The following is a 26,755-nucleotide window of genomic DNA, read 5'->3' on the forward strand; positions in this document are numbered from 1 at the left end:
GCCTTCCAAAGATTGTGTGGTTGTTTCTCTGACTAGAAATAACCCTTATAGCATTAAACCAAGGGTGGTTCAAAGGTATTTTTTTTTCCATCTTCATTTTGTAGTTCCATTACTTCATTAACCTTATTCCATAAGGCACTATAAATTAAATTATAATAGTTTATAGGTTTATAAATTGAAAGACAGAGAAGATAAGTCTGTGATAATTTTAACAATGGCAACACTTTTCATTTGTATAGTGCTTTGTGTATTTTAAAATATTTTCATCATCCTGGCATTTGACCTAATTGTCTTGTATTCTTTTAAAAAAAGACCTATTCAATATTTTTATGACTGACAGTAGAAAGCCAGTCTATTAGACTAAACAAGTTTTCTGATTTGAGACTTTTCTTAATTCCTCGAAGAATGGCTTAAAGAGAGGGGTGGAGGGTCACTGTTCCTACTCTAGTCCATAGTCCTTTTAGTCTTGTGAGTACTGAGTGTTACAGATTTTTTTAAAAATGTGTAGCACCCCTCACACCTGTATGTTTTATGTCTTACACACCTCTTTCACTCACCTGTCTAGCCATTAACCTTTTAAAAAAATAAAATAATGTAGTGCCCTATAGGATATAATTTTTAAATGTCTCTTGAGAAAACCTAGCCTGAAAGCTGTGGACCTGATGCCATTCCTTTCTACAAATAATTCGATTTTACAGCATGACTTTTCTACATAAATTCTTCACATTTTTAATGAGAGGGCTCAATAAAAATCTGCTTAGGAAAATTATTCAGACTTTCTGAAGATTTAGGTAGGCTTTTACTTATTTAAGAATATGACTTTTCCCTCGTAATCAAGCATCTAAATGGGTCTTAAACAGGAAGTATTGCCTGTTAGAAAGAATTTTATTTCTTGGTGAAAGACAAGAAGTCTTTTTTAAAAACCTCTAAATCTAATGACTAACATTTTTTATAGTGCATTACAAAATGCTTCCATTTCCATGACATCATTTCATCCCTGCAGCCATCTTGTAGTGGAGGCAATTCTGTTTTCTTCATTTTCTGTCTAAGGTCCTGAGATTCTGAAAGTTGTGGCTGGTCACACAGCTGGTAAGTTGAAATCAGTGTTGGACCCAGGGCTTTGGACACCGAACCTCACACTTTTCTTTATTCCACATGACCTCTTTATAGGCCTGACTCTTGCTTTTCCTGGCCAATAAATAAAGAAGTAGGTAACCAAAGCAAGAATCAGAGAGTATTACATTTGTAAAGGGGGTTGGTAAAGACCCTTCATTTCCATATCAGCTTAAGAAGGTTAAGTGATTTCTCCCAGGTCATTTTCTAATTAGTGGCTGAGCTGGGAGGAGACCTTGAAAATGACATCAAAGACATGAATTACATGTGTCTTTTGAAACCATATGTCTTTTATCAAATGCTTGACTATGTCTCATGGAAACTTCGGCTTCTTTGAACATAACTTGAATTAAGACATTCTTGTGAACTCTCTGAGAAGGCTCAGACCCTGTCCTTTCATCTCTGTGTCTAGCATTTTATAAATGCTCAGAAGTACTTACTGGTTGTAGTAAAATGTTAACTTCTGGTGCATAATTTCAAAGCAATACTTAGATAATATATTGTTTTCAGGGCTATTAGTTTCTCAACAGCAAAGACAGACACTCAGATGCTAAAATTTGAATATTAGATCATTCAAACAGTATCTGAGCTTTGATTAGGCATTGATTTAGGTTTTACCTCTTGTTCTGTTCCATGTATTTGTTTGAATGTGCATACAGTTTAAAGCAGAAAATTATCCAAATTATGCTATGTTACGACTTTTTATTTTAAAAGTACAGGGTTTTTTTTATATCACTACAATGCATGTCATAATAACATGGTCATAGTTCAAATTGTAATTTTAGCATTTTACATTCATTTGTTGTCTTCATGTTTGCAGATTTATTCCATAGATGAAGATGAAAAATTAACGCCTAGTTTGGAAATCATCTTACCTCGTGATTTGGCAGATGGATTTGTGAATAACAAGCGAGAAAGCTACAAATTTAAGTGAGCTTTTCTTTCTCCTTCTTCATTCTGTTTTGTTTTGTTTTTTTAACTAACTCTTATACTGCATTAATATCCACTGTGAAATCACTGGCACCATTTCTTGGGGAGAATGTAGTACCATTCTCTATCTCATCTAGTAGATAGAATGCAAATTGTCTCTTCTATGCTATGCCCAAAGTTAAAAAGGGCATATTTTTGTATCCAACATGATATCCCAAGGTCCTACCCTTACTTGACTACATCTGTTTGTCAAGTGTTGTCTTTTTCCTACTTGGCCCATGATGGTTTAGCACCTACAGGAAGTTCAGTGCATAATTAACCTTTATTAAAGATGGCAACTTAAGGAACAAACTGTGTGCCGTGCAGATGAGCCTTGTTAATAACATAAATGATATACTGACCTTATATGAACACTCTTACCTGTACTGTCCAGTGTGCCAGCCACTAGCCACATGTAGCTCGTAAGCACTTGGAAGGTAGCTGGTCTGAATTGAGACGCGTTGTAGATGTGAGATATATTAAAGACTTTTGAAGGCTTAGTATGGAAAAGAAAAGAATATAAAATATCTCAATAAGTTTTTCATGTTGATCACATATTAAAATGATTTTAATCATCCCAAATTTTGGATATATTGGGCTAAAATACATTGTTGAAATTAATTTTACCTGTTTAATTTTACTTTTTTTAAAAAATGTGGCTATTAGGAAGTTTTAAATTACACATGTACTGATATTTATGAATTGCATTATATTTCTCTCACAGAGTGCTGCACTACATGGTACCAAATAGCCACCCTCAGGTTATCATCAGTGCCTTTGGTACAGATACTCTTCTGGTAGCCAGGCCTTGAATTTGGGGATTATGGCTATTTCATACTATCTTTATTCTTCAGTATCAGATGACATAATTTCCTTTAATCTCCACTTTTGATTTCTGAAGAAGTTTGAGCTCAAGTTAAACCCATATTTAATCTCTGGCCCAAACTTAGGTAATGGGCTTGTGGGTCCTGCTGAAGGACTGCTGATTGCCCTCATGCATTCCTCTCTAGGCTGTTTTACATAGGCCTTATTTTGAGACTATTCCTGCCCCTGCTCTTTGGATAAAACCATCTTAGATTTTTGTGTGTTTGTGTTTCTCTCTCTTTCTCTCTCTTCCTCTCCACTTCTTATTTCTCCCCTCCCCACCTCATCCTCCTCATTATTATTGTTATCATTTTATCTCATAAAGATTCTCTTTGGTCTTCACAACTCTACCCTTTGTCTCTCATATATAGTCTCTCCTCCCCCTCCACCCCATCTTCTTTTGGGGTCTCCTTTTACATTAAGTACAAGTGGGATGGCTAGCACATGGTGATCCTCACGTTGTCTTTTGGCTTCTCATTGCCTTTCATTCAATCCTTTAAGGAGCAGCCTTATAATACATGCCTTGCTTTTCTGAAGCAGGCAGTCTCCCCCTGATATAACCACAATACATACCTAGGTAGCTATGACTTAATGATAGCTGGCCTTGTCCTGTCTCCATGAAGCCAGAATTTGCTAAGACATTTTATTCAGCATGATTCTGTTTGATTGCTAAGAAACAGTTGACCATGCCTCTCTCTATTGGCCCTTTCCAAAGTAGCCTGTGTATTATGTAGCTACAAACAGTGCATTTCAGCATATGTTTATTGTAGATGTGTTATTTGCTTATTGTAAATATCTTGAGATTTCTTTCTGAATCTCTGAATTAAAAATTTTGGTTTTAGTGTTTTAAATAAAGAAGTTAAGTAAACATTTAACTTATACATATGTTCAGAGAGAAATATTTGAGCATTTTAAAGGTCATTTTCTCCCAAGAAAATTCATGCAATTAGTAAATCTTTTTTGACCATCCTCTGTGTGCCGTTTTGATGGCTAGGAATACAGCAGGGAGTGCCACCATGCTCTAGCTCTTAGGCGCTGACATTTTAGTGGGAGCAGATGGGTGGGCAAGCAGACCAATAAGTACAGCACGTGTCGGAAAGTGTGGAGTACTGTGGAGAAAAATAAGTCAGGGATGGGGATTGAGGAGACCCGGGATGAGGGCAGCAAAGTGGAAGGATGGCTGCAGTATTTCAAGGCTGACCAGGGGAGGTGTACATTTGAATGCAAATCTCAAGGAAGCAAGGAAACCAGACCTGCAAATATCCAAGGGATGAGAAATCCAGGCCATGGACAGAGCAAGAGCACAGTTCCTGGGATGGGTGCCTGCCTGGTGCATTGAAGAAGCATGAGGAATCTGTGTGGCTGGAGGAGGGTAAGCAAGGGGGCTGGAAGGGAAGAAAGTTAGAGGGGCAGCAGTGTGGCCTGAGCACATGCAGCCTTCCCTAAAGTGCCAGGGAAGGTCATGGAGTGTTGGGAGCAGAAGAATGGGATAATCTCACTTCTGTTTCAGCAGAATCATTCTTGCTACCATGTGGAAAATAGACTGTCAGAGGGTAGGGGAGACCAGGCAAGAAATTATGGCAGCTTGGGCCAGAGCAGTAGCAAGTGGAAATGCTGAGAAATAGTTGAGTCCTGGGTGTGTTCTGAAGGTCAGATCTGACAGTGTTCGCTGATGGGTTTAATGTAGAGTGTATTGGAAAGAGAGGAGTCAAGGATACTCTAAGGGTTTTGGACTGAATTTTTAAAAGGATGGAGTTGTCGTTTACTGGGAAGAGGAAGACCAGGAGGAACAGGTTTGACATGGGAAGAGATCAGCATGCACCAAATTTGAAATGGAGTGTAGAAAAAGCCTACCTAACTTCCTAATAAAGGAAAGGACCTGCCAGCAGTCAGGAAACCTGAGCAGTCGTGTTATCTCAGCATTCATATCTGAAGCTATCAATCACCTAGAGGGTTTTGAGGAGTGTCCTGGGCACACACTCAGTAAATACTGCTGTCTAGAATATAATTTTACCTGCTAAATGTCATAGTGCCCGCAGTGCCTTATGGTGTCTCTTTGTATACAGTTTCATTATTTGTTTCTTCAAAAGCGGGGTTGATAAGCCACAGGAATCTTTTGAAATTAATATTGATTGAAGATGAATTCATTCCATTCTATGTTTCCAGTCCAGCTCCTGACACCCTTCTGAACTCCTCCATAGTGAAAACAAACCTGCATTTCATGTAGTCTCTACTTTAGTTAAACCTGTGCCCAGTTCACTTGTGTGAGCTGACACCGACACCAAAGGTTCCTAAGCCACTGTGAAAGCTGCTCAGGATGCCCTCAATATGTTTGTTTCAAAGGTTTTTCTTTAAAGTCCCCCTCTCCCAATTTTTTTATTTTGAAAACTTTTAAATATGCAGAAGAGGTGAAAGAATGATGCAATCAAGTCTCTTCTACCTTTGTGGGAAAGTCACAAGTTATTAACATTTTGCCTTATGTGCTTATGCTCTCCTCTCTCTCTCTTTCTCCCCCTTCTCCGTGCCCTCTCCCTCTCTTTTCCTTTTCCTCCTCCTGTCTGTCTTGCTCCCTGTCTCTTTCTTCATGATTTAATGGCAAGTTAACACACTGTAAAGAATAGGTCGTGAGTCTCCCCCCAGGTATTCCGCTGTGCTCGTGAGCCTTTACTAAGCCAAGTCAGAGCACCATTGCGAGAAGGGTGAAATTGACACCACTTCCCATCCCCAGGCCCCCAGCCTTGCCAATCTGATCGAGATTTCCTTTACAGGACAGGTCTATCTTAATTTACTGTTTAACTTTTGCCTCATGATCAACAGAATGAAACAAACTGCCCTGAGAATTAAGGAGCTGATACCAGGATGCAGTACCTAATTAATGGAAAATAAACTTCAGCTCAAAACTTTAAAACTAAGTTCAATAATCACATATTTCACAGCTGCATTCTTTTCTTACAGGTCAGACATCAGAAGTTCTTTGGCTGTGTACATCCTGTTCCTGGGTTTCCATTTCATGCTCTTATCTAGATTTGAATATGATGCCAATTGCAGACACTGTCCCTCTTGAGAGCTAAAAAACACACAGTTTATTATTTGGTTCAAAGCTGCTGCAGTTTTTCAGAGGGATTTATTGTGCAGATCTTGTCAAAGCAATACTGTTTACCCACCATTTGGATCCATGGGTACAACAGCACAGTGTATTTGGGGCTACAGGGCAAACATTGTGTTAGGTTAGGTAAGCCCAGTGATGTAAATATGGGGTAATTTGCAGAGCTTTTAGGAAAAAAAAAAGTATTAATCCAATAGTGTTTGAAGCCTTGGCTTTTAAATAATTACTGTTTCACATTTGCAGATTTCAAAGGATTTTTGATCAGGATGCAAAGCAAGAGGCCATTTTTGAAAACATTGCCAAACCAGTTGCTGAGAGGTAGGATTTCCTATATTTTGTTCAGTGGCTTAGTGGTTTTTCATCACGCCTTCAATTCTCAGATAATTGTGGTAATATGCTTCAGTATATCAATTATATACTCAGGCTTCAGGGCTTGTGAAGAAATAGCATTAATAGCTTCTATTCATATAGCTTGTTTGCTTTAGATCTGGAGTCTCAACCTCAAAACAAACCAGTGAGATAGACAGAATAGCTCTTATTACTCCCATTAAAAAAAAAAAAAGTTCTTTAGTAGTCTCCATTTAATTGGTTTATTTGTTGTTAATAAATTGGCAACACAATGAGGGGCCCAGGGTGTGCTCCCAGGCAGGCTTCTGTGCTGGTGGGCTCAAATAGGAGATGCTGCCTTGAGGCGGGGGCACGGCAGGGCACAGACACCAGTGCCCCAAGGGATGAAAGGAAAAGGCCCCCCCACTTTTGGGGGAACCCTGTGGAATGAACATAGTGGCCAATGAACAAATAGAACCAGAGGAGCTAAAGGAAAACAAGAGGAGGGAGGGACAGACAGATGGGCAGGTTTGGGGGAAGGTAGCATTTTCTGGTATCCCCCCACCCCTGCCCAGGGGCTAAGAAGCCTTTGCCTGGGTCCAAAGGCCAGGGCAAACTTGGCTCACAGCTTCGGGGAGGGTCACCATATCTCCCTCCCCACTCTAGGACTGACAGCCAAGAGACTGGGCAGGAGCTCAGTCAGAGCTGTTTTTAAAAATCCGCTTACCACTGGGTGGGCCGACAGTAAATCTCAGGATTGGAGAGATTAAATGGCACTGCTCAGGGTTGGTGGCTAGTGGTGGCAGAGTCCTAGGTGGTGGTCTAACTGTTAAGTCTAGTGCTGTTTCTTTGGTACAGTATTTCAAACATATGGTTAGATGGATGGAGGACTGGGTACAGTGGTACCTGGGAGGCCTGATACTGGTCAACCCAAATCCACCTCAGTATAACAACCCTATTTAAAATCTTGACCCGTATTAGCTCAGGTCCCTTTTCTTTCTGTATACCCAAATAGGTCTGGGCTGCTGCCTACTAGAACCAAACTCAAGTGAGAATAAATCATCCTGAATCAGTTGGAGGGCCATTTTATCAATATGTATTGGCAAAGATTCCTTGGGATAGACTCTCAGCCCTTAGATAAGCATACTCTCATTTTGTAGGGAGTCTGTATGGGAAATTACTACTAATAAAGTTGCTGTCCAATCCTGCAGTCACTTGGTTGGTTTTAATGACTTCATTATCTCCAGATATATATCTCTCTACGATTAAAATGAACAATACATCTGCTAAATAAACCCATTTTTCAAGTCCACTGATCAGTACACCCTCAACCATGACATTGCTGAAAATATATTGACACCTAAGCCATGCCCTTCTCTCTTTTTTTCCTCAGTTTTACTGAGATATAATTGGCACATGACATTGTATAAGTTTAAGGTATATGTGTTGATACATTTATAAATTGCAAAATGATCATCACCATAGTATTAGCTGTCACATCCATCTCATCACATAGTTCCCATTTGGTTTTTTTTTGTGGTAGAACATTTAAGATCTCTCTTAGCAACACTCAAGTATATGGCACATATTATTATAAGTATTATTAGGTGCAGCCACCATGCTGTCCATTATTCACCTGAACTTGATAATCAAGCCCTTCTCTTTGTATACTGTCTTCTAGCGCAGAGGGTAAAATATAATTGAGTACTTAAACTATTCTAGTTGTAGTCACAATCCAATAGCATCCCTTTAGACTAAATTCAGGTCTCCTAGATTGGGTGTCACACATTTCTAAAATTCTCCTCTTTTTAGTAATGTTTTGGTGATGTCATTTTTCAGTTAGCTCATCTCGTGTTTTATTTTGAGGCTTCCTAAAATCATCTGGGGAGGGAATGTCAGTATGCGTTTCATGGATGTCTGCTTTTCCCTCCCATTGCTGATGACCTCTCCCATCTTACTCCCTCTTCCTCCTTCAGCTCCCTCCGTGCCCTCTGTCTGCAATTTTCTTCCTTCAGAAATCTGCAGAGTTGCTTCCTCAGCTCTTTTGAATTGTTTGCTCATGTAGCCCCTTTTCAGTAAGGGCTTCCTTTATTAGTACCTGACTTGAAATTGCATTCCCTTTCTGATTTTATTTTATTTGTTTTAGCACTTGTCACCATCTGACATACTCTATAGTTAACCTACTAGTTGTTTTGTTTGTCTACCTTCTGCTATAGCAAAAGCTCCATGAAGGCTGGAGATTTATTTGTTTTGTTCACTGACTTGACAAAGTTACCCAACTCTATGATGAAAAGATTTTAGAAATGACAGGCAGGAGCATTATTATCCAGGCTGCTCAAGTTTGTCCCAGTGGATCATAACTTTCAAAGGGAAACATTCCCCATTGTCCTTTTCAGTACTTTACTTCTTGTAGATCATTTTTCCTGAAACTGCTTTTGCTAATTTTTTTTCTGTTAGCTTTTATCTGGTTTATCTTTCTTGATCTCTTAACTCAACAGCCCTGAGCCATTTAATTTTTAAATATGGGTCTGGTGGATAAAACATAGCTGGCTTTTGTCTTTGTAGCCAGATGCAGAGTCCCTGATACTTAGTTGGCTTCTTTAACCTGTTTATATTTATTACAATTACTACAACAGTGTTTGGAGCTCTTCCTCCTCTCAACTTACTTCTTTCCATTTATCCTACTCTCTGTTTGTTTGGTTTTTTTCCTTTTTTGCTGTTTGTTGGTTGATTGTGTTCTTTGTTGTTGTTTTTGCCATTTTCTGTTTTCTCTAGCAAGGTGTACATTCTGCTTCAACACCTCTATGTGGTTTAAATTCAGGTATTTAAACTTCTTTGTATTTTTTTTTCAGCATCTAAACCTCCTCCCTCTTCCTGCTTGTCTGTCTCTCTTCTCCCCAGGTGGGGACCTTAGCACACTTTTACTTAGCCTCTTCTACTCCCCCAGCACTTTTAAGTATTGAGATCAACTGATCATTTCATTCTGGATTGTTTGTAATCATTTTCATTATCGGCATTTACTTAAACTTATCTCTAAGTTATGTTTGTTTCTTCAGTCATCACTATTTCTTATCCACATATCTGTTTCCTGGATTCCTTTTTAGTTTTGCTGGTAATCATCTTCTAGTAATTTTTTTAGAGCGAGTTCAAGACATGGGAGCATTCTGAAGCTCTTTATATCCCTTCCCAGTTAAGTAGCAGTTTGCCTGGGTATTGAATTGCAGGTTAACAATCCCTTCCTCTCATCACTGTGAAGCTATTGCTCCGTAGTCTTCTTCTGAAACTGTTGGCTCAGTCTTTCAGGGTGGTAATTTGCTTTCCAGCCTTGTATATTCTCTACCACCTACCTGTTGAATTTTTAATTTTTACAGTTTTATTTTTCACTTGTAGTAAGTGAAAAAAGTCTTCTTGTTTACTGATATAATACCCTTTTTCTTCTGAACAAAATGATTATCTTTTTGGAAACACTGGCTTTTTTTCCTATATACTTTTTCTTCATGTGAATGTTCTTCTGTTGAGTTTGGTGCCTGGCTTTCCTGGTACAGAGTTCCCTCAGATAGTTGGTGATTCTCGGTGGTGGGCTCACCTCTGTCATTTGAGAATGCCATTTCTATTCACTGTGCCTCCCCTCATGTCTGTGGGGAAGGAATGGTGTGGGCTGTGCACAGGTTATGCCCTGAACTCATCTGCTGGGTGTGAGAAGGCTCTTTCCTCCTGGGGGTTGCTCATCACCAGGGGCTCTGGTCACTGTCTCTAAGCCAGGCTCCTACTCTGTAGGAAAGTGGATAGGCAGATGGAGGCAGACTCACATTTCTCTCTGATTCATCTGCAAAGGAGAGGGTTATTAAGCAAATTAACACTACCTTAAGAGCCAGAGGAATCACCATTTTCATTGCCTTTAAATATGTCATATAGTACATTAACACTTTGTGTAAACTTGAAGTGTGTGACTTTGAAATGGTAAAATATAAAATATCAATAAAGGCTCACTAATACACAGCATTTGAAGTAATATTTATCCCCATATGTTGAAAAAAATTTTTTAAGAATTATATAATTTGGCAGGCGTGGTGAATGGAAACTGTGCCGCTTTAGATATTAAACAGAAATGCCTGCTATTCCTGGTGAAGATTTGTCTCCAGGAACATATTCCCAACATAAATCCAGCTACTCAGCACACTCTTTAATGCTGTTCTATTGGGTTAACCCACTGTAGCTTAACTCTGTTTACTGAGTACAATTAAAGCTAAATAAAATTAATTGTATTTCTTCCCCAAATTCTGTAATTCAGGAATCTTACAAATTTAGGCTCACCTTTTCCTACTTAATTCAAATCAGTTTTATGACTCCATGACTGCAGAATTGTGTGACTGGTGATGCGAATCTATAAAGCTAAAAATTTGTATCATTGAAAATTAAATAGAAGAGTCTTATTTATCGTTTGGTACATCTCCACTAGGACCTCTTCTAAACTTTGATTTTTCTGAAATATAGCCTATGTTATTTAGTAACAGGTAAAAACTGCCCTCTATCATATTAATTTTGCTCGTTGATTTTGGAATAACTTTTTGTAAAGATAGAATTTAGTAGGTCCACAAATATGCGTGGTGTACAGTGTTGCCCCATATAAAAGACTTTGTATCTTTATTTGTTGTTTCACCTAGTGTTACACTTCTCAAGCTGGAGTGTATTGATCTTGGGAGTACATAGTACTCTGTCAGGGATACCTGAAGCCACATGCTAAACACAGCACATCATTCTGGAGTATGAATTTTGCTTAAAGATTAAGGGAGAAAATTTTGAAGTCTAGACATTTTGGCGGTTTTATCACATGCACTTGTAAATCTGCAGAACCCCTGTTCTCCAGCCAATCTTATGTTTTACCTAAAAGCTTGGGGTGTAGGAAATTTTATTTTAGGTACAGTGAGTAGTTTTGGGAAAAATCTGTAAATTTAGTGTTATAGGAGAACATGGTTTGAGCAAAATGAATACAGTGCACACTGCCAGGAGGACTGGTTGTGCCAGAGATATAGGTCGCCATAGCTGGCGCTACTGGACAGCTAAAGCATCTGCACTGCAACAAGGCCAACCAGGTTGGTTTTTGAAATGCTGCTGTGAACCATTGCTTTTTAACCTTCGATTTCACAAATGATGAACATTATCGAGGGCAGTCTTTCAGTTTATGCTAAGAAGAGGGTGAAGGGAAAAAGAAAGCTCCCAGGCCACCACCTTGGACTTGGAGAATGACATAGGCCAGTGTCTGTACACTGGTGCTCTGGCTGGATGGCACACCAGGGCTTGGTAGAAGGATTTTTTTTGTAAGAGGGGCAGTCCTATAGTCCCAGCGGGGCTGGGGCCAAGCTCAGCAGGGGTCTCACCTGTGTTCTAGGAAACAGACTTTGCTAGTGATGCCCAGTCTTGCTGCACAAGCAGAGAACAGATCCTGCACCTTCAAGATAAGAGAACCAGAATGCAAGAGAAGGTGGGCTGCAGAAGAGTATTTTTTAAAAAATCTTATTGGTCAGTTATTCACCTGCATACACTCATGCTTCTACCTTACCTGGCTCAAAAAATTTGACACCAAGTAGAATAATTCTGGCTTCAGCCCTGGGACTAACTCACTATATAACTCTGGGTCAGACCTGTCACTTCTGAATCAATTATTCCATGTGAAAAAGGGAGATGCTAATAATACCAAATTTACAAGTTGTTTTAAGGATGAGAATAAATAATACATATAAAGGCACTTTGTGAACTTCAATGCCCTGTTCAGTCTAAGGGTTGAAAAGTTAGAAATCTTTATTCTTTTCGCCACTTTAAATATATACACAGTGACTTCTGCTCCAGACCAAGATGAAGTAGACACGCTTTTCTCTATTGCTCTCACTCAGTACAGCTAAAAACTCTGAGTGTTATATATAAAAGAAACATAGAAGACTCTGAAAAGTGGAGACAAGAAGGTAGAAGCCAGGGGACCCCAGGACCTAAAGGAACGATGCAACAGTGAGTTCCCGGTGTTGTTTTGTTTGCCTCATGCATCCCAGACTGGATGCTGGAGAAACTAGCAGCCCAGAAACACCAACAGACTCAGACCAAAGTGCCAAAAAAAAATTCTTCTCTCTATAGCCAGAGGACCAGGAAGGGGGCAACCCAGTGAGACAGAAACTTTTAGGTACTGGTTACCCTACTCCGTCCAAATACCATGGAGAACCCATGGCCCCACCCTTACCCAGACAGCAAAGGCCTGGCTGTAAAAAGGCACCCCATTCCCCTGCTGCCAGGGTGGTATCTGAGGACATGGTAGGACTTTCATCCCTACTTGGAGGTAACAGTTTCCCCTTGCCCCTCCCCCAAGTTGTCAGTGGAAGTCTTATGGGATCTGGGAGTTCACCACTATCCAGCAGTAACAAGGCCTCCCCATCCTGCTGTGGTGTCAGTGAGCATCAGCAAGGTGCCCCGCCTGTTATCCAGGGAGGTGTCAGTTGAGGCATAGAAGACAGCCTGAAGTCTCACCTCCATTGGCTGGAATGAGGCCCCTCCGTAGGTGCCAAGAGAGGCAAGTGGGGAAACTAGACCCTTATTCCCACCTGGCAGTAGTGAGGTGACGCCAGTAGCGCGTGTCAGAAGAGAAGTTTTATGATCTAGAATCTCATAAATAATACCTAAACTATCCAGGATACAATTGAAAAGTAGGCATTAAATAAGAAATATCAAGAACTTTGAAAGTATTAACTTCCGTAAGGAGAAACAGTTGCTAACACACAAATAAGACAGGTCTCAGAATGATCTGACAAGGATTTTAAAGCAGCCATCATAAAAATGCTTCAGTGAGCAATTATGAACATGTTTGAAACAAATGAAAAGATATGAAATCCCAGCCAAAAAAATGAAGATATAAAGAAAAACTAAATGGAAATATTGGACTGAAAAGTACAATAACTGAAATTAAAATTTTAGTGGATGGTTCAACAGTAGCATGGAGAAGTCAGATGAAAGAATCAATAAATAATAAATATGAAAATATAACAACAGAAATTACCCAACATGAACAACAGAAAGAAAACAGACTGAAAAAAAAAATGAGCAGACTCTCAGGTACCTGTGAGAACTACAGCAAAAGATCTAACATTCATGTCATCAGAGTGCTGAAGGATGGGAGAAAAAGAGTATGGGTGAAAAGTATTCTCAGAAATAATGACTGGAAATCCCCCAAATTTGGCAGAAGGCATAAAACTAGAACTTTCTGAAGCTGAGAAAGCTCCAAACAGGATAAACTCAAAGAAATCCACTCTAAGACAAATATTAGTTAAATTCAGAAAATGAAAAACAGAAAATCTGAAAACAATGAAGAAGGAATGATACCTTACCTACAGGGAAAAAATAATTTGAATTATAATGTATTTTTTATCAGAAGTCGTGGAGCTGGGAAGAAAGTAGCAGAATATTCTCAAGTGCTAAAGGAAGAGGACTGTCAGCCCAGAAACCGACACCCAGTATAATTATCCTTCAGGAATAAAGGGGAAATAAAGGCATTTTCAGACAAAGGGAAACTAAGAGAATTAGTTGTCAGCATATCTACCCTAAAAGAAGGGATAAAGAAGTTCTTTCAAAAAAAAAAGATGGGGGTGGAATGAAGAAAGAATGAATCTTAGAATGTTAGAACAGAAGGAGCAAGAAAAAGAACAAAAATATGCATTAACAGAAAAAGAATATGAAAACAAATATATGTATATATATGCATGACTGGGACATTGTGCTGTATACCAGAAATTGACATATTGTGAGTGTACTTCAATAAAAAATTTTAAATGAATTAATAAAATATACTTTTCTTCTTTTGAGTTTGAAAAGTTATGTTTGGTGAAGCAAAAAAACAAAGCATGACATGACGATTAGAAACAGGGGAGGGTGAAGAGGTTTAAAGGCAAGTAAAGTTTCTACATTTCATTCAAACTGTAAACTGTCAGCATCAGTAGATCTCTGTGGTGATGGAATAGTTCTGTATCTTGATTGCAGAGATGGTTTCTTGAATCTGTTCATGTGATAAAATGCCATAGAACGCTACTGTACCAATATCAGTTTCCTGGTCTTGATCATACACTATAGTTAAGCAAGCTATAACCACTGGGGGAAACTGGATGAAGGATACACAGAACCACTCGGTATTTCCTTTGCAACTTCCTGTAAGTGTATAATTATTTCTAGGTATAATATTAATATTCCCAGATATGAAAATTTTAGTGTCACTTGTCTTGTGATATTCTTCTATTCAGTAAATTCGGTAATCTGAATAATTAGACTAGAACTTCTCCCCCAAGGGCCTCAACAAAGCTAATTTCATTAGAATTCATCAAAATATGCCTGCCAGTAAACATTTTCTTTCTCAAAGTTGTCTTTCAAGTAGAAAACACTGGTCACCACCAAACTGTACAAAAACCCATTGGCTCCCACAGATCTACTCAACTTTAGGTCACAGTTCCACCTCACTAGAGGCATTGTTTATAACAAGGTACCTGTTACTGGCTGCACTTCCTACTATACTGAATTTCCTTGTGACATTACATTTATGACTTCTGTGATTTTACTAGTATTGTTAAATTTAAAATCTTAACACCTTTTAAATTTAACTGAAACATATACGTTTAACTGAAAACATGGCTTTGTGTTTAAAAACAGGAACTTGTAACCATGGAGTTACATAAGATCATGACCTTGAGGTGCTCCACTGAGCTCTTAGTAAGAAAGTGGATAATAATGCCTCCACCCACACCTAATGAACTTGCCGAGGGCAGCAGTGCAGTCCATCAAACAAGCCTAGGTTGTACTAAGGATGCACTTTAAAAATAGGGATTTTATTATTGCAGGTAAACAAATGAGGCTAAATCTGGATACCCTTCTTAGGAGTGACCAGTCAAGAAATTGCATGAGACCATCATTTCTGCAATGATAACAAGTTAAAACTATTTGTAATTCATTTGGTAAAATACCTCTGAACAACTAGCCTGAGAGTTGTATGAAGCCATTTGATTGTGGGCACTGTGAGTTCTCTGGCAGAGCACATTCATGTTCTGAAACATGAAAATCACTGGGTCACTGAGAAAATAAAAAAAAACATTGCTTGAATTAAAGACAGTAAGAGAGACTGACCAGTAGATCAGAGATGCCCTCACACAGCGATGTGACTCCTTAGCTAGAAAATACTTGTCTGAGGCTGGCCCCCCGCCTCCCACAAGCACATTCCAAGGTCAGGATTTGAGTGAAAGTAGCCCAGGAAGCACCAGTTGGGATGTGGAGAAATGAGACAGGGAAGGAAAGGAAGCCACTTCCCGGCCCATTAAAGAGCAGGCTACTGCCGTGGGCGACTGGGACTCAGTCCCACTAGAATCCTCTAGGGGGCTGTGAGGAGCCTGCCTCAGAGTTGTCCCACCCAAGGGTCAGCTGAGCACCTATGTAGTTAACCACCCCTGTCCATCATTGGTTAGAGGGCTGCTTCCAGCCTCACCTGTACATGAACTAAACAAGCACCTTAGGTGGGACCAGTGTGGGGGCAGAGAGCCACAGGCCCTGGCAGTGAGAAGCCATCAGGGTGAATAGGTGCAGGGAGTCTTGAGTAGACAGGGATGGGAGCACCGCTCGCTTCTGCTACAGTACACCCACATTTCTGCCAGTTGTAGCCTGAAAACTTCTGGGCTTCTCTCTTCAGCAAGTTCCCAACAGAAGAGCAGATTAAAACAAAGTCCAAAAGGAAACTCAGAAATAGTGTTCTTTGTATCTCCATTTTATGTGAGATTGGGGTCTTAATACATGCAATACCAGAATGAAGACAAGTTATCTGAAAAAAAAAAAAAAGACAAGTTATCTGCACATTGAGTGTGGGTGAGAGAGCTCGCCGCATTTCTTCCCAATATTCTGACATTCACATACTCAGGATTGTTCTGGGCATTCATCCTTGAGCATATGAGAAAACTTCCCTCATTCATAAATAGTTAAAAACATTATTTTTCGTATCGCTATTCCTCAAACACATCAAATGTGTTCCCAACTCAGGGCCTCTGCACTTGCTGTTATTCCCTTTGCCTAGAACCCCCCTGTTCCCAGGTTTGCTCCTGGCCTGTCCAGTCCTGTCCTCCAGTTCTCTGCTCACATGTCCTCTCCATGAGACCTCCCCTGACCACCCTCACTCCTTTGTGCTCTGGTCTTCTTTATAGCATCATCACCAACTGACATACTGCACGCAGTATTTTCTTGTTAAATTTGTTAATTGCCTGCCTCCGTCCCACTCAGACGTAAACTTGGTGAAAGTAAAAGCTCTCTACCTGTTCACTGCTGTATCCCCAGCTTGGGGAACGCTGTTAGGTACATGCTGGCTGGTCCGTGAATATTTGTTGAGTGAGAGAACTAGGACACAGAAGGGTAGCCTTTGGGAGCTGTAGCCTTCCCTTTCTTGCTGAATGCATAGTGATGGGTTTTATTTCTTGTCAAAGGAGTTTTCCTTTTGGTTACTTCCTGAGATATTTTTTGGAACGAGGCCTTTTCTGTGAATCGAAGATAAAACAACAGATAGCTGATTTTTTGGTCTAGTCTAATGGTTCTCGTAGTGTGGCCCCTGGACCAGCAGCATGAGTATCATAGAGGAACCTGTTAACAAACGCAAATTCTCGGGGCTCACCCAGACCTACTGAATCATAGCAGTCTATGTCTTAACAAGCCATCTAAGTGATTCTGATGCACTAAACTAGAACTAAAGTTTGAGATTCTCTGATCTTGGCATAAAGCTTAATATAGATTGGGAGGGGTTGGTGGGGGAAGGTAGGGACAGAGGGTACTCGTATTTTTCTTTAATGATCTCTTTCCCAGAGGTCTGAGATGTACTCTGTACAACTTTACAATTCCAAAATTAGTGTTTGTTTGTTGATAAGTTACATCGCACTTATTTCTAAAATAAATTGAAGCACTTATCCTAATGCTAGGACAGGCTTTTGGGGTGTGAGACCTACATAGCAGCAAAGGGCCCCATGTTCAGAAGGGCACCCCTCTTGGTTTAATACTCTGTTGTTAACATTTATAGAAGATTAAAAACTAACAGAGACATCAGAAACTATTTGGACTAAGTTAGGTAATTAATTATAATTACTTTTTATAAATAATTATGATTAATTATGATTAGGTAGGTAATTAAAGAAGTAATTGTGGGAGATTGTATTACACATTGATTACAGCCGTGGGCTTTGGAGCCATACAAGCACAGTTCAGATCCCAACTTTAATATGTAAAAGCTGCATGGCTTTGGGCAAGTGACTTAATCTCTCTGTGTTTCAGTTTTAAATCTGTAAATGGGGAAAGTGATACTGTAATAGCTGCTTCATTTGCCATGATGATCAAATGAACTATATATGAAAATATATGCTCCAGTACATAATATGTGCTCACTATTAGCCATCATCCATTTTTGGCTCCTCACCAACGTTTTTATAGAAAAAGATTCTTCATTCCAATTCAGAATTTTACCAAGTTATGAATGTTTTTCTTTATGGATTTTTTCCCCTTGACTGTTTTTAGATTTGGTTTCTCCTGAGGCACAAGTTTGCAATTTTACCATAGATCTTTATTTCAGGATTTGAAGATGCATTTACAGGTGATCCAAAGGTATTTCTAGTTATTTGTATTCACCTTCACATCCTCCCAAAGAGTGATATACAAAGAAAGCAAATAGAATGCAAAGCCTTCTGGAAAATCTTTCCTACCCAAATGTGTAGTGATTGATTACAACTGGCAAGATTTTTACTATAGTTATTTGAATTTATAATTGACTGTGGCAAAAAGCACAACCATAGTTAAAATATGTTGTCTAAATTTGGGGGGAAAATATAGCAGTAAATCTATCTAATGCTTTGTCACTTGTAGATCTAAATATCTTCCTCATTTGAAAGTTGCTTTACTTGGAGCAGAGCTCTTTTAGCAAAATTTCTGTCATTCTCAATGAATTTGGCTTTCCTATTCTTGGCCATGTGCTTTTGGTCAGATTTTTTGTGTACTTCTTGCTAAATAACATGAACAAATTTACTTACTGTTATTTGATAACAGTGAGGATATATTATACTTTATATAGGGCTTTTCCAGCCTTATAGCACTTTCACAGGTTTTATCTCACTTAATTTTTACCGTAGCACTATGGTAGATAGGTGTTTTTTTCCCATTTTAGATGAGAAAACCAGGACTCTGGGCATTTAGTGGACTTCTGCAGTGTCACACAGTCATTAGGTTGTGGAGCTGAGACTAGAATAGATCTTCCTTTCATAGTCCTGTGATCCTTAAATTGATGTATCACACAGCTGCATTTATGTATTTCCTTCCATTTCGCAAAAATTGCCCTGATTAAATTCACCAGTGATGTTCCTGTCATTGAATCAGTGGACATCTTTCAGTCTTCATCCTGTTTGACCTTTCAGCAGCATTCGACAGTGTTAACTCTTTCCTCCTGGCAAATAGGAAAATTGAGATGTTTGTTTTGTCTTGGCCAGTGTTGGGGGGTGCGGTTGGATGCAGGCGGTTGAGAGACAACCTCCCTTTCACCTCCCACACCCGAGTTTTGCCTGTTGTGCTCCAGACATCCATCATCTCTGTATGGTTTTCTAACTACCACACCCTTTTCCCTTGCTCTGTCAAATTTTCATGTGCTTCAAATAACATCTTCCTGCCCATAAAAATATCTTCATTCAATGTAGCTGTTCTCAGAGGAAAACAAGTAGATTAGATAAATTAAATGTTATTCATCACTCATTCAGCTAACATTTATGGAGTGCTACCTATATATCAGGCAGGGCAAGTAAGTCCTAACTTCCTTAGAGAAATTTTTGTTAAACAGGGTAAGGTCCTTGTTTACCAAAATTAGGCCAAGACTGGTAGAATTCCAGGCACAATGATATACAGAAATGAAAGATACTAAGCTGTGCATCAGAAGACATTTTGAGCAAAGGCTTCCATGCCTGTCATCCTCACAGATTCTGATAAGGGAGAACTGTCCCAGCCACAGTTTCCAGGGGAAGTGGTTGTGACTCTGTGACTTTGTCCCCGGCAGCATGGTCAGAAGAAGGAATCTGAGTCAAAGGCAGCAACGTAAAGGCTGCCTGTGACTTAGGAGGTGGATCTGGAGCTGATACTGTTGCCCAAATAGAAATGATCTGGGGCCATTAGAGTGGTGCCCTTGGAAGTACGAACTGGGGAGATTTGGACAAAGCAGACTTCTGGCTGCAGGAGCAGAGGCTGGAAGACGATCAGGTAGAGTGTGGAGGGATTGCGGTAGATAGAGGGGAGGACAGTTATGAATCAGCAGAAGCTATGACCTAGACAGAGGTATACAAGGAGAAGGTCCTCAGAGATAGAGGCTTAATGGGCTGTTTCCTCATGCTCTCATATTCTTATAATGACCTTCCTTTTCTTGGTTTTTGGTTATTACAACCAAATCCATTTAATTAAATCAGGATCACATTTTAGAAGTTGACTTGATCTGCTTTGTTTATACCTAATGTTAGCCTGAATAAAGCTTTAAATATTACTGTTTCCCCCAGTTTTGTTGAGGTATGATTGGCAGAATAAAACATACATATATTTAGATTGTACACCATGATTTTTTTAATAATTACTTTTGAGTGTATTGAATGTCTAGAAGCAAAATGATAGTTGTGCAAATCAAGTTTAATGCTTGAATCAGTTATCAAGTCTAGTTCTCCAGCATGAAATGCAAAACCTGTATTCTTCACTAGTGACTGTGGGTGAAGCATATCTTGTCATTTCTGTGCCCCAAGCCTTTCAGTTACTCCCTATTTCATTCAGAGAAAAAGCCCAGCTCTTCATGATGGCCCGGAAGCAGCTCTGGCTTCTTGGACGTGGGCTGTGTCGTCTTGTAGGGCTCTGCACTGAAAAGGGTCCCATGATTGGTTTAATCTTCTGCTGTTGCCATCTTGAAATTCTTAATAATTTTATTTTTCAAGTTGCATTTTAAAAGTCAAGCCCAGTGGAACAAAGGAGCATATTCATGAAGAAAGGAGATCCCTGGCTTAGGCAGAGGAGGTGGCATCCACTAATAGCATTTGGCCAGTTGCACAGCTAGGAACAGTCCAGGGTGCTGTGGGGCCCCTGAGGGGGCAGGCACACTGGGATCTGGACCAATAAGGGGGAGCCACCGCCACAGCATCAGCGGAAGTAGCCACGAGAGATGGTAGGGACTTCCCAAGGGAGCAGCACCAGGACAGCCCTGCAAGGCTGGCTGTCCCTTGTGTCCTGAGAGTGGGTCCTGGCAGCATCTGACATTTAACTCTCCAGCCCGAGCACTGGAACAGGAACTGCTGGTGCCCAGGCTGCGAGCTTTATCAGTAAGTTATTAACGAATAAAAGCGGACATGTGGACATTGCAGTAAAGCATATCAGAGAGGTGTTAAAATTCTTCAGAAAGCTTAGAATTTTCAGTTTTGAAAATTGCTGCAACATTGTAAAGAAAATATCTGCAGGCTTCGAAATAGAAATTAAATTTAAAGATCATCACATTCAATAGAAAAGACTATTTTTATATGAAGCTTCAGATGAACTAATTAATGAAGAAGACAATTTTAAAATTAAATTTTTCCTTAGAATCCTATAGGTACAGTGATTGAATGCTTAAACAGATGTTTTGAACAATGTAGAAGTTATAAAGCCACTTTCAGCTTCTTGTTCAACCTCCACAAGTTGCAGGAGGTATCAGAGGAAACATTAAAATACATTGTATATATTTGCATTTAAAATTAAATTCAAATTTACATGAAACTGATTTATATGAAGGGTTAAGTCTTTTTAGAGAAATTGTTTTATAAGATTCATCAGCTTAGTATATTAAAATTTATATTTTGAAATAATTTATAGGACATTTATCTCAATGCTGTCACAGCCTGTGAAATACTCTTAACAACTCCAGTAACAGTTGCATCAGCAGAAAGATGAGAAAGCTCAAAATTAAAAATTATCAAAAATTATTTGTACATTACATCCCCATGACTTACTTGTTTTATAACTGGAAGTTTGTACCCTTTGACCACCTCTGCCCACCATGGTGACTGTAGTTAGTAATATTGTATTGTATATTTCAAAGATGATAGATCCTACACTGCTAAGAGAGTAGATCCTAAGTCACCATCACAAGAAGGAAAACTTCTGAAAGAAGAGTTATTTGTGATCTTGCATTTGCTAAGTTTTCAGTTATATTAATTGAAAATGAAATTGCTAAAAATATAAAATTCGATGATCTTGTAAATGAATACGTAGAAAAACAAGTCAGGAAAATTATGTGATCCATCAAGATATATTACTAAAGTTTTATTTTTTAGTTTTATAAAATATAATACCGACTTCTTTTCAGTTTGAAAGTTTATCATTACTCATGTAATACTATTATTCATGTAATTGTAAGTAATTACTATATTATAGGTGCCAAATGTTTTTAAAGGAAAAAGCTTTATATTTTAATATCTTTGATAGCACTTTTTCCTTTTCGAACAAGGGGCCCTGCATTTTTGTAATGTATTTGGCCTCACCAATATTGTAACTAGCTCGACCAAAAAATCCCAAGGTCTGCCCAGGATCTGCTTCCTCCTTGTAAACAAAAAGACCCTTAACTTATGACTTTTTATAATCTTCTCATATTCTCCCCTTTGCTCACTGTGCTTCAGGTTGCAGCACTCCAAAAATCTTCAGCCTTAGGGCATCTGGCTATTTCCTCTGCCTGGAATGCTCTTCCCCCAGATAGGCACATAGCTCACACTGTCACCTGTTTAAACCCTCTGCTCAATGGCATCTTCTTAATGAGGCATGCCCTAACCACCCTAGTGAAAACTGCAGCCCACTCCCTCCCCAACTACTACTGACCCCCCTACTTAGTCTACATTTTTTTTTCCATAGCACTTTCCACCATCTGACATATATAATTTACCCATGTACTATGGCTGTTGTACATTATCTGTCTCCTCTGCTTGAATGTCAGCTTCACAAGGAATGGGGTCTTTTTCTATTCTGTTCACCGATGATTCCCAAGCCCCTATAACAGTGCGGCCCATAGTAGCTACCCAGTGAATATTTGTAAAATGAATGAAGTCTGAAATTATTAGATAAACATGCAGTTGCTGTGAAAGCCAGAATTATTCATGTAACTGCAATGTATTTTTCTTTGTTGTGCAGTAGGCAAATTAGATTCTTGATTCCTCAAATTGTTTACAGCTAATGCTTTTGTATTTCCATCCATTTTAATTAATGAAAATTCCTATTATGGAGCATACACTGAATGCATGCTAATTAAATTGTGTTGTTCATATAATTGTAGTCATAAAAGACTTTCAGAACACTAAAAACTTTGTTATAAAAGCTTAAACAGTTGAAATAAAAAGAAAACCCCAGTGGCTGAATTCTTTATTTGCTTGTTAAGAATATTTCTTCTCTTATGAGACGCTGTTTTGCCTCAATGTAAATGATGAAAGTAGTACAGTACGTTTTCACTTAGGAGTGTCTGTATTTTCAATCTTAATTTAGGTGCATAGCCAACTATGTTAGCAATTAGGAACTATTCTTTTTCACAGATAAAAATCTGGGGTTTGGTTACTAAAGAAAAAGGGGAGAAAGACTTTTGGGAGGCAATGAGAAGTCTGTGCCTCATGCTGTCTCCTAAAACACACACCAAGCATTGATCATGGAGCTGGAAGACCATGTGACCCAAGTTAGGAAAGCCTTAAAACCTCTGGATTTGTGCTAATTTGGTGCCTTTAAGAGCTCCCTTCCTTCTCTTGCCTAAGGTGTCAGACATGCTTTAAAGAGGTTCCTGGCTAATCTCAGAGCCCCACCGTATACTGACTTTCCCTGGGCATTATGTGTGTGTTGATCCGGGGCCGGGCTGCTATACGTACCGTACCATATATGACTATTGCTTTCTCATCTGCTGTTCCCTCACCACCACCATTCTTCCTTACGTGAATTGAGTTTATAGACGAGAGTTTATGACCATTATCCTTTTGATGCTGAAAGACTACTTCATGTCTATCCTAACTAGCTGGTGCATTATTGTATCCCTTTTTAAAGTGAGTTTTATATATATATATATATATATATATACACACACACACACATATATATATATACATATATATATATAATATAGCACACTCTTCTCTCATAAAAAAAATATTGAGTACAACTCTTCTGTTTCATCTCACATATTGCAAATCCTTTAAGGAACAGTAAGAGTACGATAGGGTTGTATATTAAGTAGCTTCCAGTAAATGCATTAAAGTGTAGGTATGCTAAAAATATCTCCCCTTAGAGATTACTTGACAAAATAAGTAATGAACAGAGGTGGAGCAATATCTCAGTGATAAAACCATCATTCTTCTTTGTTAGACACATATTTTATGTGAACTGTAAACATGTTCAAATATGTTTAAGGCCTCACTGTGATGAGTCATATATCATAACTTCAGTATATTGAAAAAACTGTTTGGCTATTTATCTGATGTTCTTAACTTCTGTAAGATTAGAAGATGAAAAAGCGAGTATGGAACTTCCTCAATAAAATTCTTTTTGAGCATGATTCTAAGTGACCTGTCACAGTGACCTTAAACTAAACCAAAGTCCACCATGTCCCCATATGGCCATCATGTCATGAAGAGAGTGGCAACCAGTTACTTTGGGGAAACTAGGTGGTTTTTCTTTTTTAAATGAGCATAGAAAGACTCATTTTCTTTAGTTTCAAGTTTGAGGGGTTTTGTTTGTTTTTTACTAAATTTACCACTTAAGCCTTTGTCTCCAGTTCAGTTCACCTCTTTCAGACATACATCTCCTAATTCACTTTCAGTTAGGGTTGCCAGATTTAGCAAATGAAAATGCAGGATACTCAGTTAAATTTGAATTTCAGATAAATAATGAATAAACTTTTAGTATAAGTATGTCCTAAATGTTGCATGGGTCATCCTTATAGTAAAAAATTATTCAGGGTTTATCTGAAATTTAAATTTAACTGGGCACCCTGTGTTTTATCTGGCAACCCTACCTCCAGCCCTTGTTGCTGTGACATTGTATGTTTTCTTCATTGACATTCACATCTCCATCAGTGGATTTTTTCTGACTGCATTTTCCCCTGCCTTTGGCTGTTTCCATCTGGATGGTGTTGTCTTCTCTGTTTGTTGCTTTATCAGATTAACACAGTCACCCACCTGTCCCTCCTCCTCCTGATTCTCCTGTGGATGACATGGCAGTGTTTATGCTTGAACTTTGAGGTTATTCTGAGTCCTCCTCTACCCTTGTCCTCTGCATTTAGTTAATAATCAGTCCTGTCCATTCTTCCTTCATTGTCCGTTTCTCCCTCCCTTCCTTCTCCTCTTTCCCTCCCCCTGGCTGTCTGTCTCTTTCTTGTCTGCACCTGTCTGTCCACTCCCCACACTATCCTCAGTTCAGGTCCCTGCTCACAAGTGGTCCCTGTGCTTCTGCTTTTCCAGCTGGCCTCCTGCTCTAGCCTGTTGCCACCCAGGTCATTTTGCAGTCCTGGTTCATCATTCTGAACTGTTGCACCCATCTTGTTTCTTCCCAGCTGAAAACCTTCAGTAACTTACCGTTGTGTACAGAATGAAGTTTAAGCCCCTAATTTGAGGCCTCACATGCAAGACTTAGCAGAACTGGCCTCTAAGAGAACTGCCAAGATGTCTCTTGTTGCATCATTACCTTATACTAATGTTTATCACCCTTTTGGATTCACTTGCTCTTTCACAATGATATAATACTGAAAACCCCTTTAGAGATGTTTTAAATTATGTAATCATTTGGCATATAGAGTAAAAGAAAGAATTATCTAAGTTTATATTACTATATTAGTAAATGTTACATTATAAAGTTTATTTCTAATAAAAACTTAATAAATACAAAGAAATGTTTTGACTTTTCCCCATTTGCCAAGTGATGCACAGTTTCTTGTGCTTTGAATTAATTAGATAATAAAAATGTGATTTACTACCAAATTTAAGATGAGACCTTGCATTATGTTTGACTTTGTGACCAAATATATTTGGAAATGTACATTATTATTAAACTATGATACAGCAGCATTTCATGACCTGATGTTTAATTCTTACATTTTACACTTAAAAATTACCTTTTCGTACTCTCAAAATTTTCATATCTTTCACAGAATGTTCAAAGTGATAAGAGAGTAGGTTTCCAGTTGCAGTTTCCAAGCATTTTCTACAATGAGTATATTTCAGAACTAGATGGTCTTTATTCACAATAAATAAAAAGTCAGATTGTGTACAGTTCTCCACCTCCCCTCGTGACTCTCCATTTGTTCTGTTGAGAAGCCCAGGGCTCAGGAGAGTATGCCCCAGACGTCTTTACCACACTTCTCTTATGGGTTTGTCTTGGTTACAAAATACTACAGCAACTTCTTGTTGGGCAATCTGAGAAAGGCTACGGCTAGTTTCTGTGATACTTCTTTTCTCCTAGATCATAATAAATTGAATAAATAAGGAATTCTTGGTGCCTGGTCTATATCAATCAAAATGAAAATAGGGGTATATTAATCCTGAACTGCAGTCGAGCTGAGCTAATCTTTACAACTGCTACCAATTGGTATGATGTAATTAATTGCAGCTAGTGTATATTTGTGGAAGTGAAGATGCTTAAAAGCATCAGGTGGTTTCAGTACATGGAAGTACTTGAGCTGGATCTCTTCGTTTGCCCCTGCAGACTTCTCATCTTCCCCTTTCCTGGTCTCTGTCCTGGTGGTTGGGCCTTGTGGGCTCATCTACCTGCTTCCTGACCTCTGGCTTCTGGGTGGTTTCAGCCAATGGAAAGCCAGCAGAAAATCAGAGGGGAAGGGACAGTGAGGTCAAACACCCCCTCCACCCAGCTCTCTCCCTGCAGGGTCACCTTGGATTGGCTGTTTTCTTCAGGCTGAAGATCAGTTACTTCTCAAGGCAGCCTGCTCTCTAATTCTCCTTCTGGATTCCAGTAACCTTTCTTCCCCATTGTACTTTTAAGACCTAGGGGTAATATCAAATCCACTACTAGTAGCCCTGGGTTTCAGCAGTATTCTTTGGGGCTCCCCTGTATGTCCTACATTTTTGTAAAAAGGCTCTCAATGAATAGAGTGTGCTGTCTGTCTCCTGTTGGGATCCTCATTGATACCATGCTTCACATGCTAACTTAATCCCTTCAGTTATACTGTGAAGTCTGTATAAATAATGCCATCGTTCTAAGGGAAAGGAAAGTGAAGCACGTAACCTGCAAAGGCCACAGGGCTCTGATGTGGTAGAGCCAGAATTCAGGTGTGCCTCCAGGCTACATAGTCCTAACCATCATGCCGTGTCCGGG

General features: G+C 39.1%; 1 protein-coding gene across 4 annotated transcripts in view; it reads left to right on the top strand.

The window, feature by feature from the left end:
* KIF6 (kinesin family member 6) overlaps positions 1-26,755 on the top strand; it is a 293,420-nt gene that overhangs the window by 1,951 nt on the left and 264,714 nt on the right. For all 4 annotated transcript variants that reach the window (XM_015237481.3, XM_072945065.1, XM_072945067.1 and 1 more), the window contains exons 2-3: positions 1,934-2,043; positions 6,296-6,370. In XM_015237481.3, the coding sequence (XP_015092967.2) occupies positions 1,934-2,043; positions 6,296-6,370 (185 nt within the window). The remainder of the gene's footprint in view (positions 1-1,933; positions 2,044-6,295; positions 6,371-26,755) is intronic.

The sequence above is a fragment of the Vicugna pacos genome, chromosome 20 (assembly GCF_048564905.1).
Source record: "Vicugna pacos chromosome 20, VicPac4, whole genome shotgun sequence".
NCBI lineage: Eukaryota > Metazoa > Chordata > Mammalia > Artiodactyla > Camelidae > Vicugna > Vicugna pacos.